At 50.4% G+C, this 14,765-nt stretch overlaps 2 protein-coding genes across 3 annotated transcripts in view; both read left to right on the forward strand.

The window, feature by feature from the left end:
- HYDIN (HYDIN axonemal central pair apparatus protein) overlaps positions 1-1,491 on the forward strand; it is a 340,806-nt gene extending 339,315 nt beyond the window's left edge. The window contains exon 86 of the mRNA XM_032424356.1: positions 874-1,491. Within this exon, the coding sequence (XP_032280247.1) occupies positions 874-1,356 (483 nt within the window). The 3' untranslated portion in view covers positions 1,357-1,491. The remainder of the gene's footprint in view (positions 1-873) is intronic.
- A 4,027-nt stretch (positions 1,492-5,518) lies between these two features.
- VAC14 (VAC14 component of PIKFYVE complex) overlaps positions 5,519-14,765 on the forward strand; it is a 100,353-nt gene continuing 91,106 nt past the window's right edge. For both annotated transcript variants that reach the window (XM_032424247.1, XM_032424248.1), the window contains exon 1: positions 5,519-5,925. In XM_032424247.1, coding sequence (XP_032280138.1) covers positions 5,822-5,925 — 104 coding nt within the window. In that variant the 5' untranslated portion in view covers positions 5,519-5,821. The remainder of the gene's footprint in view (positions 5,926-14,765) is intronic.

Raw genomic sequence — 14,765 nt, forward strand, 5'->3', positions numbered from 1 at the left:
TGCTTTGGTCCACAGGGACCAAGACGGCTGACCATGATGTCTGCATTCCAGCCAGCTCCAGGGGGGATGGCGGGGAGCTATATTTATCCCTTCCACTCACATTCCCTTGAACAAAATTGTGTAAGACCACATCTAGCAACAAGGGGAGCTAGGAGGTGCAGCCTCCACACTGGGTTCCATGGCTAGAGTCAAGAGGCACGGGCTCTTGATCAGTCATATCAGTCAGGAGAAGCTAGGTTATGCTATAGTAACAAACAGCCCGATATCTCGGTGGCTTAAAACAACCAAGGTTTGTCCCTCATTTGTGCTACCTATCCAGTGAGGGTCAGCAGGGGACTCTGTTCATCACAGCCATTCAGGGATCCAGGCTGAAGGGCCACCGCCAGCTCAGACGTCTCAGGTCATAATGCCAGAGGGGTGAAAAGATCCCAAAGGGCCTTGCACTGACAAGCGAGTGCCCTAGTGTGGAAGTGACCCCTTTCACTTCTGCTCAAAACTAACTGTCGAGAACTAGACCCCCCCCATCCATGAGGAGCCAGAGTGTTCAGCCTTTCATGGGTGTGGGAGAAGAGAAGAGCCAGGTAGGGGGGCCACTAGTGAAGGCCACACTTCTGTAACCCTGCTTGGTATATCTGGGCAAGTCATTTAACATTGCTTGGCCTCGATTTCTTTGTAGCAAAATGGGTATAATAATTAGTATTACCTACTCTTCAAGGGACTTATAAGTGCACAACTTCTAATGACCTGCCCAGCCTCACACAAACGTAGGTTACTTGATGTCCGAGAGCGGGTGGGCAGGCGGGGGATGGGCCCGAGCTGCCCGTGTGCTCTGTGGGATCCCTTGTGAACCAAGTGCATTTCTTCCTCTTTCAGACCGACTGTCAAGACTTCCACACGGAAAAGATCATTAACGCAGCCCCAGGGGCTCAAGGAGGCACGGAAGTCAGTGTGGAGGTCTATTTTGAGCCCAGCCACCTGGGCGAGACCAAGGGCATCCTGACGCTGTCATCGATTACAGGCGGGGAGTATATCATCCCCCTCTTTGGAGTGGCTCTGCCCCCGAAGCCCCAAGGTCCCTTCCTGATCCGGGCAGGGTACAACATAGTCATCCCCTTCAAGAACATTTTCTATCATCCAGTCACCTTCTCCTTCATTGTGGAGAACCCAGCCTTCTCTGTTCGTGCTGTAGACTCCGTGCGGCCCAAGAAGATCAACAATATCACCGTCTCCTTTGAAGGAAACCCGTCAGGCAGCAAAACGCCCATCACCAGCAAGCTGATTGTGTCTTGTCCTCCCAGTGAAGGCAATGAAGCAGGTGTTAAATGGGTTTATTACCTGAAGGGAATCACCCCTTAGTGGTAACTAAGGTCAGCTACATCAATGGAAAGCCATCTCCTCAACCTTAGAATCTATGTATTATTCTACCCTGGCGAAGAACAGAGAAAATAGTCAGAATTCTACAGCTACTGTTTTATCTCCTCCTTCAATTATCGCGGCACTTATTTCCATATTATATGCATTCCAAATATATATATATGAAATATATATATATATTCCATATTACACATGGTAACTACAAAAAAAAAAAAAAAAGCTATGTTGCACTTCACAAGGGCAAGTCCCTGAATTTAGTTTCTAATCATATCCCCAAAGCTCAAGGAATAATCCCCATTTTTAATAAGATAACATAGATATCACACTCATGACCTCCTATCAGACAGCACTTAGCGCATGACACTGGGCCCCCACAGTGCCTTTTAAAAATCCATAATGGTTTAAAGAGCTCTTAGACATGACTCTCTTTTGATATGATATTTTATTCTGCTTTCACGTAAAAGCCAAATAAGACACTATTTTCAAAATGATAATGGATGACACCTGCACCATTATTGCAGGGCCAGGGGCCGGGGATGATCCCTCCATCTCTGAATCCTGTATCTGTTCCCCACAGAAAGTTCTCGCTGAAGGCCGGGTCCCGGAGAAATGCGGAGCCCCCAGGCCCCCACTCCCAAGCCCAGCCCTGTGCAGAGCAGTCAGCGTGTAGCACAGCGATTCCCTCCCTGTCTGCACGTCCCAATCGGCCACTTCTGCTCCAGACCCTTCCACCTCACATTCTGATTTAATTAGTCTGGGCAGGGATGTGGGCATCCTTTTCTCTTCCAAACTGGTACAGCAGTGTTGAGAACCAATGCTGCAAGTCCTACACCCACCTGGCCATTAATGCTGCAACGGAGTCAGGGATCTACTTCCAAGGGAGGACCACACCGCAATCTGATGTGGTTAAACTGCAGCCATTCTGTATGTACAGGAAGGGTGAGGTCTAAGTCAGTGCCTTTCTTAAGAGGGAAAGCACCAGGGAAGCACCACCTCCAAGGAGGAGTGGGACATCTGCCTTAGCCCAGACTCTGGCCCTGGGTCCTGCAACGTGTATTAATAGGACCACTTAAAAAAATAATTATAATAATAGGACCACTTACCTGTTGGCGCCACCTGATGAAATAAAGATGATTGCGACCGGCCCTGGAGTGGATTTGCTTCTGCACGCTCACACCTGAGGGTCCCCTGTCGCCACCTCCTTCCCCCTCGGCATCCCCAACAGCCTACCTGCGAGAGAGGGAGAAAGCATGAAAGGAGATGACGAGTGCTCCCAACAGGGGGTTCTGAAGAATGGTCCCTGGCCCAGCAGCTGCAGCATTCCCCAAGGAATGCATTAAAAATGCACATCCTCAAGGCACACCCAGACCTGCAGAGTCAGAAGCTCCAGGGGTGTGGCCCAGCAACCCTTATTGTGTTTTAGAGGTCTTAAACCTTAACATAAGGTTTATGTGTTTTAAGAAGCCCTTATTGCTTTTTAGAGGTGTGGTTTCCTGTTTGTTTTTTTAATGGAGGGAGATTCTTCTCATCCTTTTGTACCTACCCCCCCAACTCTCAGCCCAGTAGACCCTGCGCTCAGCTAAAGTATTTGCAGACCTACACGTAATTGTCGATCTGCGGAACCACTAAAGATGCTGTTAACGGACATAAGGCAAAAACTGGATGCAGATTTTCCAGATGGTTAAATGAGCAAAGAGCACACCGCGCAGCCATCCGAGAGGATGCGGAGATCAATGAGCACGCGCTACGACTAGCAAACACCCAGAGTCTGATGAAAGCAGGGCTTTTCAACTTTTATTATCTACCGAAATCACCCAGAGGGCTTGCTACCCCACAGGCCGTCAGGCCCCATCCTCAGAGGGTCTGATTTAGTAGCTTTAGTTTGCGTTTCGGCCAGGTTCCCCGTGAGGCCATTGCTACGGGTCCGAGGAGCGCGCTGCCCAGCACAGCTGTGAAGCCGCAACTGCCTTGCCCCAGCACCAGCTGGGACAGACGTGCTAGGGGTGCGGGATCTGGGGCTGTCCCAGACCTCCTGGATCAGCGTGTGCATTTTAAGGCATCTCTAGGGGATGATGCGCACTCTGCAGCTAAGAGCGGTTGCCTTAAAGGCAACTATGGAAGCTGAGCCTTTGTGGGACCCACAGCCCTGCTGCTCTCCAGGAGGACCCCAGACCCTGGCCACTTCCCAAGTGTCACCACCAGCCAAGTGGTGCCGGGTGGCCAGGGCCAATTCCCCTACCTCAGCCCTACTCCAGCTCTCCCTAAGCCACTGAGTCTAGAGCCCAAAGCCTCCTGGTCTGGAGTGAGGAAGCAGGCCTTCTCCCTGGGACTGAAGCTCAGCTCAGACCCTGCCCCAGCAGGAACACCTCTCCAGGAGGACTTGAGATGTGATACATCTCTTCTCTTGAGGTCCTTCTCATACTTCCTCCACCTCAAAAAGACAATAACAAAATTGTTTCATTTTGGCAAACCTGGGATTGCCAAGTACTTCACCAGAGGCCTGGGGGAGAAGCTTGGTGAAAATGAACACTCTGACACAAGCTAGTGGAAATTTCCCTCTAAGGATACATTCTCAGCAAAGCAGACCACCTAGCCTAGAAGTGTCTTGAGTGTGGCCGGCCTGGCCAGGACTGGTCACCAGGGTCAGAGGAGTGAGCACGTGGAGAAGGCAACGGTGGCCTTGGGCTTTCTTAACCCCACAGCCAGTCCAGGAATGCATAAATAACCTTAATTAGTTGGCATTTTCCAAGAGCTCAGAGAATTATTAAGGCCTCGTCTGATTAGGTTGGACCCACCCGGGATAATCTCCCTTTTTATTTACTAAAGTCAACTGATTGGGGACTTTACATCTACAAATTCCCTTCTGCTATATAACATAACTGTTGGAGTGACAGTCCACTGTATTTACAAGTCTTGTTCACACTCAAGGGGAGGGGACTATACAGGGTAAGTACCCAAAGGGATGGGAATCTTGGGGGCCGTATTGGAATTCTGCCTACCACACCCCCTCACTTGTGTCCCATAGATTCTGATCTATGGATTGGGGATAAGACTCTATTTTCAACTTTGTTGTCAGATTCACATGCATACTTTTCACTCATTAGAAAAAGTACCGTCATGTATTATGCTCATATTTAATACTCTTTGGGCTCCACTGTGGTCCAGCCTTTGTCCTAAGATCTCTGTCTGCTATGGAAGCTTACAATAAGGAACTCTGTCTGATGCATCTGCCTGTTAGCCACAATACATCCATAAAGTGCTTTTAAAATTTTGCCACATTAAAAAAAAAAAAATACAAAAAAACAAAAAACAAAAAACCTAGCCCTCTAAGGTATTCAAGCACGATAAACACACTCTCCTGAGTCCCAAATGGTGGGGAGACAGCCACTGTTGGTACCTGAGATTTTTAGGTAGTAGACAGGTAGTATTGTTTTTAATTAAGAATTTATTTTAGGGGTGCCTGGGTGGCTCAGTTGTTAAGCGTCTGCCTTTGGCTCAGGTCATGATCCCAGGGTCCTGGGATTGAGCCCCGCATTGGGGTCCCTGCTCTGCAGGAAGCCTGCTTCTCCCTCTCCCACTCCCCCTGCTTGTGTTCCTGCTCTCGCTCGCTCGCTCTCTGTCAAATAAATACATAAAATCTTTTTAAAAAAATGTAAAAAAGAATTTAATGTTTTAAAAACATATGTAACTATTCACAGCCATGATTTTAGCACATAAGACTAAAGTAAGATTTTTGAAAGTAAGTTGGTTTGAGAAACAATTTTTTTTACAGTACAGGTGGTTAGAATATGGCGAAACTAACGACGGTATTACTCCAATTTGGGGAACATTGCCACATGCAAAACTGGTGACTAAATAGTAAATGAACTAATGGATTCAACAAGTATTTATAAGTTATGCTAAGTAAGTCAGGCTCCATGAGACCCTTCGTGCTCCCAAACGTACACAGAAGCCCACCACGCGCCTTGCCAACCACGTGCGGGCACTTGAATGCACGGGACACGCGCCCCACACACCCCATCTCGAACCACACGGGGGCGTGAAGGGAGGAGGTGGAGCCTTGTGGGGGCGTGGACAACCCACCTGCAGCCTGCGTGCGGGGGCGTGGCTGGCGAGGGGCGGGTCCTCGCGGCGGAAGGCGGAAGCGGCTGAAGAGTCACGTGATCCGAGTAATATGGCCGCTGCCCCTTGAGCACTGCCGGTGCCGGGCGGGAGCGGGTCGCCTAAGCCGTTGGGAGGCCGGGAACAGGTGTGCGGGGGCTAGGTCCAGGCCCGGGTTCCGAGACGGCGCGAGGCGGCGGAGCGAGGCAGGCAGGCCCAAGGCGGCGTGGTCCATGAGCCGGCGCCGCAGGCAGCGCGGAGCCGCAGACTCCCCCGGCCCCGGCGCCGCCCGGGCAGCCGCGGGCTGAGGAGTCGCGGGGTTCCGGGGAGCGCCCGAGCTGCCACCATGAACCCCGAGAAAGACTTCGCACCGCTCACGCCCAACATCGTGCGCGCCCTCAATGACAAGCTTTACGAAAAGCGGAAGGTGGCAGCGCTGGAGATCGAGAAGTAAGACGCCGGCACCTGGGTTTGGGCGTGGGGACCAGAGCCAGGACCCCGCCCTGGCTGCGCAGGGCTCCTGCTCTTTGGGGGGACTCTTCACGCCTTTCCAGCCAGTTTTAGGCCCTCAGAGCAGCACAGGAGAATAGGAGTCCTAGCTTTGCTTTTGACGGGCTGTATGACTTGGGCCAAGTTCTCCAACCGCCCTAGTGCCCCAGAGGACTGCCGTGCGAATAAAGCGACAAAGCGTTATGTGTAGTGCTATAGCACAGTGCCTGGCACACGGCTTGTCTTCCGTGTGGACTCCATCAAAACCTGCAAATCAGAGAGGGGCCTCTGTGATGGGAGGGAAGTGGGAAGCATAAGCATATGCTAATGATGTTGACCTGCCTCATTTCTTACCCAGCTTCTGAGAAGTGAAAGGGACTGTTGAGTGACCAAGTGGAGAAATCAGGTCCGAAATCTCAAGACTCAGAGCGCTGTTTATTTTATCTCTGCCATATCACCCTTCCCTGCAGGTGGAAGGAATAATCTGACCTTTCTTACTTCTACAGTCTTACTATATGTATGTGTAATGATGATCTGACTTTTTGTTTTATTTCCCAATGTACAAAACAAGGTGTTCAACTAGGAATGTTTCATTCATTAAGATTTTCTGCTGTTATTTTACATTTGTTTTTTGTTTTTTTTCCAGTCAAATCTTTGTGATAAAGTCAGGTGGGTGGGTGATTTCAAAAAAAGCGGAAAGAATCAGGCTGTGAAATTTGGAAGAATGCCAGACTGGGAGTCAGGACACATGGATTGTAGTCCTCCCCTCTCCAGTAGGATAGCCACTGGCCCTGCGTGGCTATTTATGCATAAATTATTAAAGATAAAATTAAAATTTTAAATCAAGTTCCTCAGTCACACTACCCATACTTCAGATGTTCAGTAGCCACATGTGGCTGTTGGCGACCGTAATGGGAAGTACAGGTCTTAGAACCTTTGCATCACTGCAGAATGTTGGACAGCTCCAGTCCAGTCCATGGTGTGATACTCATTCTTTGACCTTGGGCAGATTGCTTCACTCAGGGTTTCTTAACCTCAGCATGATGGACATTTTGGGACAGATAAGTCTTGGTTGTGGTGGGCTGTCCTGTGCATTGTAGGATTTTTAGCAGCATCATTCATCTCTACCCAGTAGATACCAATAGCTCTCCATCATTTGTAACAACCAAAAATGTCTCCAATGTCTCCAATGTCTCCAAATGTCTCTGGGAGTGCAAAAAATCACCCCAGGTGAGACTCACTGCCTTAACGGCTTTTGGTTTTCCTTTCCTCCTCGCCTAAAGGGTTTGGACTGTGTTAAGAGGACCCTCTCATTCAGCACTAACATTCACTATGTCCCAAACCACCTAGCTGCTTCTCTCATCAAGCACCACTTTCTTGTCTGCTCTATTTCCATACTTCTGCTTGTTTATGCCCTGGCTATTGCTAATGCTAGCAAGTCTTTTTTTTTTTTTAAATTTTATTTTATTATGTTAATCACCATACATTACATCCTTAGTTTTTGATGTAGTGTTCCATGATTCATTGGTTGTGTATAACACCCAGTGCTCCATGCAGTACGTGCTAGCAAGTCTTAAAGATGAGTATCACTGTACTGAGTAGGAGACTTAGAACTGATGTATCGACATGGCTCCATGTCCATGGGTTTTATTGGCTCTGAAGCTACATTGACACCTGATTTTGGCCGTCACCCAGTCTGTTCTCAGGAATGTCTGATTTTCCTCATAGCTTGAATCATCTGTTGAGTCCTTGAATAGAGGTGTTCATCTCAGCATTACTGTTGCCTTGAGCATAGCACGTGTAAGTGCTCTCACTCTGCAGGCTGTGCTGTTAGGGCTTTGTCTTTAAGGGGGTTCTTTTTTTGTATTCGACATTGCCCTTGATTTGTGGAATTTAGAGAAACCTAGGGACTTAACTAGACTATGGACTCCTTAAGAGCAGAGACCCTGTTTTATCTTCAGCACTTGACACAGCATTTGACAGTTGGTGTCTTAATGAGTGAATGACCATACGTTTTTGGTGGGGAAGTAACATTGCAGTCTAAGGACTTTGCTGCCCAAAAGTGTAGCCCACAGACCAGCAGCGTCAGGATCACGTGGGAGCTTGTTAGAAAGAGATTCTCCAGCCTCACCCCCGACCTCTGGATCAGAATCTGCATTTTGATAAGATCCGTGGGTGATTTGTGTATACATTAAAGTCTGAGAAGCACTGGTATAGAGGGCCCTAATCTGTTTATAGCCTTCTTCAGCCATATTTGGAATGAGGAGTGCCCAGTTTGATATTTTCCTCAATGTATGTATCACAAATTGCTTAGGGATAATGACTTATTTGTGCTTCACCAAAGAGCTTTCTGGTGTCTCTGCTTATGAAGACACTAATCCTGTTTTATCAGGACTACAGGCTTATGACCTCATTTAACCTTAATTACTTTCCTGTAGACCCTGTCTCCAAACACAGTCACAGTGGGGTTTAGAGCTTCAACATGCAAATTTTGTGGGGACACAATTCAATCCATAACAGTAATCATTTAAAAAAAAATGATCATGTGTAAAGCACTATCTGCCTGATTTGGGGAAAGGAGGGTAAGGAAGCCTCCCTTCATTTGGTCATTGCACACCCCTTATCTCTTTATTTTGCATGGCTTCAAAATACGAGCTAGGTGGTGGCATTTCACAGACGAGGAAACAGAAGCTCCTTGAGGTTGAGTACTCTTCCCAAGGTCTCATAGCTAGAACCTGGATAAAAAACCCAGGTTCTTCTGTCTCAAAAAGCTTCCCCACTACAGTGAAGAGCACATATATTTAATAAAGGAAGTTTCATACTCAAGCATTTCCATGGTTCTTTTAACTGCCACTTTTGGTTTTCCAGAATCATCTGCTCAGTTGGACAGAGCCAGTGATGCATATGGTTTTCCAGTGAAGGATTAAAATTCATAAGAGAAGGGCGTTTTTTCTTGATGAGAGGACTCTCAGACACTAAAAATGCAGAGATGTGAATGCTGGCTCAAAAGAACCTTGAACTCTAGAATCTCCAGAGCAGGCTGGGTTAAGTGACCTAAGATCTGATCGCTAAATACGTGAGCCTGCTGTGCACAGTCCTGGAGAGCTTTTCCCTCCACAGCCTCCCGCCAGCATGCCCACACAGTTTGCTAAAGGATAAGGCACTTAGGCTAAGATTTTAGAATGGCTGTCAGGTTTGGTGGGCTCTCGATTTCAGGGGATACAGTCATTGATCAGTCCTGATGAAAAGGTTGGTAAGATCCCGGGCTCTGCTCTCCAGGAGAGTGTAGTGTGGAGGAGAAATGCTAGGAGGCCCTCGGGTAACTGCAGGGGTTGCTCGCTCTGCTGGGGGTGCCATGCCCCACACTCTGGTGGCAGGGCCCCCCCACTGCAGGCTCAGAGAGACAGCGCCCTTCATGGTAACCAGGGATGGACTCAGTGCCTGGTGTTCCAGAAGCCAGTAAATGTAGGGTGCCCAGGCCATGCCCCTGAGAACATCAGAGCCCAAGTTGGGGAGGGTGGTTGTGGGATAATGTGCCCTTTGCCTGCCGGGGAGGGGGCAGGGATCCTTGGCACTCTGTGATCAGATAGAGGTTAACTGTTGAGTTTGACCTCGCTCTAGAGCCTACCCTCTCGCTGCTGCAAGGAGACACTGTTTATCACCAGTGCCTGAAGGCAAGTGTGGGTCAGAATTCCGCCCAGCCCTGCTGGATGGAAGTAGCGGTGGGGCCCTCCACAGACTGCTCAGTCTAGGGGTTACAGACCCGTAGCTAGGGGCTGTGTCCTGCTGGTAGACCTGTTTGGGTTGGTCTGAATTGCAAGGTGTTTTAAATTGAGAAATTTCATAGTGAAGCTCAGGTTTTGGCTTCTCTTAAGGAATGGGAAGTGTGTCTCTGTGGGGCCCACCGTCCCACATAACAGATAAGGGGGACCTAGGGGCCTGCCTTCCGGCCAGGACATGGGCTCCCCAGTTTGCTTCCTGTATTGGCACTTTGACCACAGCCTTCCTCCCTTGTCCTGCCTTGTATCTCCTGCTTGGCCCCTGTCAGCATGTGAGTCTGTGACCTCAGGTTTCATTCCTCTGTGCCTCAGTTTCCTCATCTTAAACACAAATGCACCTTGAAAACATTAGGCTAAGTCACGAAGGGCCATGTGTTTGATTTATATGAAAATTTCACTTCTATGAATTATCTAGAATAGGCCAATTCAGAGAGAGAAAGCAGATTAGTGGTTGCCTAGGGCTTAAGGGATGGGATTTGGGAACATGGGGAGTGACTGCTAATGGGTACACAAAAAACTACTGAACCGCACGCACTGAAAGAGTGAATTTATGGTATGTGAATTACAGCAATTAAAATAAGAGTAGTGTTTTATTGCAATGTGAGGGAAGCACTCATGAAGTGGTCACAGTTATTGTCACCTGCGATTCAAACAGCTGCTGTCTCGGACTCGTTTCTCCTTTATGGTCTTTCCGCTGATTGCAGCCAGTGGAAGCTCAGTGTATTTTGTCGGGTAACTCTGAGGCCTTTTCAGAAGTTCTTCGGTCCTTGCTTAGAGGCAAACATTCCACTTTGCCTGTTCACTTAGTGGAGACTAGCAAGCAAGTGGAAACCAAATTACTAAATACTCAGCAGGGCAGATGGAGATGTTTACCCAGATTATCTCTGGGAAGTTGCTGCCCGGATGTGCCGTCTGAACCCAGCCCGTGCTGTAGAGAAGCACGAGGGATACGTGGACTCGCCAGGACAAGAGTCAACAGCCCCAAGGCCACTGAGAGCTTTACACCACGAGCATAAACACAACTCTGGATTCTTCTTCTGCTCCTTTTTTGGGGCCAGGAGCATGGCAGGTTCTCAGTCAACAATTAGTGGATGAACGTGATCTTGTATGGTGTGTGTGAGATCACAGATTGTCTCTCTGATTCTGACATTGCACTAATACTGCTCTGTGAGCATGTGCAACAAAGAGCACATTACATGCCTTCTCTTACTCTCTAGAAACCGTGTGGCCCCACCTTACACTCAAGGACATCTCTGGAGACATAGGGACATGAGTGCAGTGACTAAAACCTGCTGGCTGGGACATTTGGACATCACCAGATGAAAAGGGGTTGGGATTCAATGAAATGAGAAGCGTAAAGTGCTTGGCAGCCAGTAGGCATCTGACAAGTGGCAGCTGGGATATTTGAGGAGGGAGATAGTGCAGCATAGTGGGACTGACTTTAAGACCTTGGAGTCAGCAAAACCTCGGTTGGGTTTCTGCACCTGTCATCTATAAGTCGTGTGACCTTGTAAGTTTCTTAACGTCTCTGAGCCTCAGTTTCTGCCATCTGTAGAATGGGTTATAGTACTTAACCCAGGGATTTGTTTTAAAGTTTAAATTAGATAATGTATGTAAAGCATCCAGCATTTATCACCTAGCAGCTAGTAAGTGCTCAGCAAATGGTTATTTCCTGCCTTCACAGTAGAAGTCCGGCTGTAGAGCGTTCCAGAACATCTCCAGTACGCGCGTCATCTGTAGTCCCTGTGTGTGGTGGAGGAATGCTTCAGGGATGTCTGAACACTGAACAGGATGGGAAACTGTGTGGAGAAAGCTGCATTTCGCTTGGGGCCTCCACAAGGGGAGTTCTCCACGAGGGGAGTTCGCTCTGTCCCCGGGTGCATTCCCTGTGCAGCTGATGCCGAAGACGGGAGAGAGGGACTGGTGTACAGTTGAAAGGGCTCAGGCTTTGAGGTGTGTCACGGGTTCAGATCCTCTGCGAGCCGGGGCAGGGGATTTGGTTTCCCTGAGGCTGTTTCACCTCTGGAGGATGAGGTGGTAATCCGTGCAGAAGGAGGTGGTTCCAGGGAGGAACAGAAATCCTCAGTGTAGAGTGTGCCTCAGTGTGCCCGGGAAGGCATCCACCACCAGTCCTCGTGTGGCCCGTGATTGTCGCCGCTATGTTGCAGAGGCCAAGGGGTCCAGTGACGGACTGTGGTTACGTTGCTGAGACGGTGGCCCCGGGCCTCTCCTGATGAGAGCTTCCGAATATGTCCTCCCCCATCTGGGGTTCCTTCTGTCGAGGAGGGGGGAGTCAGTGTGGCACTTGGCGCTGTTGGGGGCCACGTCACGAGCTTGGAGTTGCCACATTGGGTTTGTGCCTTGTGGGGAATGAGCATTTCTGCCATCTGGCGACACCTCTGACCACAAGAATGGAGGCTCTGATCAGCCTCTAAGGACACCTCATCAGCCTGGGTTTTCGGCCCTTTTGAGAGGGAAGCAGGCAGAAGCAGCCCCTCTTCTCTGGCACGCAGAACAGTAATGCCTGTGACCTTTACGGCAGTGAGGGTCCCAGGGATTTGTGATCGTGAGAGTTTCTGGACCAGATATTCACTTCAAAACTAGTGCAGCTTCAGATCCCCGCGTGTGGCTGGCCGCCTGGGGATGAAAGAGGAATCAGTGTGGTCCTTTGAAGGGAAACTCGGCCTGCATCCGGGAGCGCCCAGAGTTTCAGCTCCGCTTACTCTGCCTCCCTTTGTAGTGCGTTTATCTCTGCACACACTCCTGCGAAGTGCAGAGGCCAGTCTCGTCGATGGGCCTATTTTGGAGCACCTAGAGAGGGGTTACAGCACCCCTTTGCCCCTTGGCAGGTGGCCTTCAGAGCACACCGTGGCATCTGCATCTTTCCCCAGCCTCAGCGCTGGTGACCTGGGCCCTTCACCGTGTACCTGTGGGGATCCCGGTAGTGGTATCCTTTGCCCCCCCTAAGCTGAATCCTAATGCTCGGGGCTGAGGGCCCCCCGGATACAATAGTGGTTAAGCCAGCTGGTTAGGTTTAGAAGAATAGGCCGCCCCAGGTCACCCGTATGGCAGCGTGGGGCTCCGGCTGAGTTTGCCCACAGCTCGCGCTGTCCTTCAGCGCTGCTCGTGCGGTCCTTCAGTCCAGTCCCCAGGCCGCGCTGCCTGATCCGCATGAGCTGGGCGCACAGCACTGGACCCCGAGAGGGCTGGCACGAGAGACGCAGGCAGTCGGGGCTTCAGTCGGGACTGTGGAGACAGAAACGTGCACCTGAGAGTGACAGTGACATTCGCCAGTGCATTGCTGGGAGGCGAGTGAGAGGGTCACTGAGTCCTTCAGAATTCAGAGGAGGAGTGACCCCTTCCTGGGATGGCCGAGAGAAGCAGGGCTGGATTTGAGCCAGGCTTTGAAGGCTGGGTAGGATGTGGAGCAGGAGTTTTCCCGGAGAGTGGGGCACTAGGGGCAGAGTGAGCAGGGCGCAGGCTTACAGGATGAAGGCAGGTCTGGCTGGAGTGGACGGTCACACAGGGCAGGGGCAGTAAGACTAGATAGAGAGGTCAGCCCAGGGCGGTTGCGGTCGCCCAGAGTGCCAGGTAAAGAGTAGTGGCCTTGATTTGTGAGACAGCTTTTCCCACTGGAGCCCCAGGACTTGACCCACAGAGCCAGCCCCAGTGCTTTCCAAGCTGATGGCATTGGTGAGAGCATGTTCTCGTGGCTTCCCTGTCCAGGGGAACCATTTTCGTATTTTCCTGGACATACCTGCAAGTGTGCGGGGTTCTGGGGCCTCCAGACTTAAGTGAGTCACTATTTTTGCGGTGGCCTGAGATGCCGTGTTGAGCCCTGGAAGGATTCAGGGTGGGGAGGCCAGTGGTGTTGGTGTCGAACAAATGAGAAAGGTACTCAGAGTCGGGGGGGCGGGGAGTGCTAAATACAAACAAACATCCTGCTTGCCCATCTCCTGCCTTCGGGAGACCCTGATGCTCATGCAGGCTGTCACCCCAGCATTAATGAGCCCTGTCCCTCACACTCTCTCACCATGCAGTCTCTATAAGCCTTCGGATTTTTCAGAGCTCCCTAATGCCATTCAGACCCTTACCACCCACCACTGCAGATCACTCTTACCGTCCGTGGCTCCTTACTGCCACCAGAAGTAAATGCCAGTTCCGTGGCCACGCAGAAGCCTGGGAGCAGCTTCACCAGCCCTGTCACCCAGCTGTCCTCTACCTGTGTCCTTCACTCTGCCAAACCAGATGCCTCTCTCCTTCCTCTGAGCCAGCGTTCACGCGGTTCCTCTGTCTGGGCTTCCTGGTTCCGAACAGTTCCAGCACGAACACTACTCATCCTTCAGCACCCCCCTCAAATGCTGACCCTTGCGAAGCCATGCCTCATCCCTCCCCGCCAGATGGCAGACCTGCTCCCTCTTGTCTGCCCTTCTCGCCTCACAAGCTTCTCACCAGATCGTTTTGTCTCTGCTTTGCATGCGAGTCCTGTGTGCCGTCTAGTTTCCTCCCCGGCCTTACCCGAGCAGAGAGCCCCTCGTCCGTATGCTGGCTCCGTAAGAGGGAAGAGTGCCCTTTCCAGGTGCTCAGGGACCGTTGTGACCTGAAACAAGCAGACAGGCGAGGCCATGGTTCCGGGATGGCCTGTGCCACTGGCACAGCTGGGTCTCCCGCAGCTGCCCTGCTGAAGCCTCATGGGTGTGCGCAGTCCCGCTCCGGGTGCTGCTCGAACTCGTCCTGGGCAGAAGCACGGCCTGGCTTCCTCAGGAGTGCGCTCGGCGGCCAGAGTTGGAGGCACGGCTGCTGTCAGTGGCTTTGGTGATCCCCATATCCTGGACTCCTCAAGAACGGGGAGACACAGGTTCTAGATGTTTGTGGAATTCAAGACACTGTGTATTTTTCGTCAAAGATATTTAAAACTCAAGCTAGAAACAAGTCATTCTCAGTTCTCAGATTGTATTCACATATTCTTTAGGCAGTGTGAAATCTCAAATCCAGTCTTCTGGGATTAAAAATGAGTTTGCT

Source organism: Phoca vitulina, unplaced genomic scaffold, assembly GCF_004348235.1.
Source record: "Phoca vitulina isolate PV1807 unplaced genomic scaffold, GSC_HSeal_1.0 scaffold30, whole genome shotgun sequence".
NCBI classification, from domain to species: domain Eukaryota; kingdom Metazoa; phylum Chordata; class Mammalia; order Carnivora; family Phocidae; genus Phoca; species Phoca vitulina.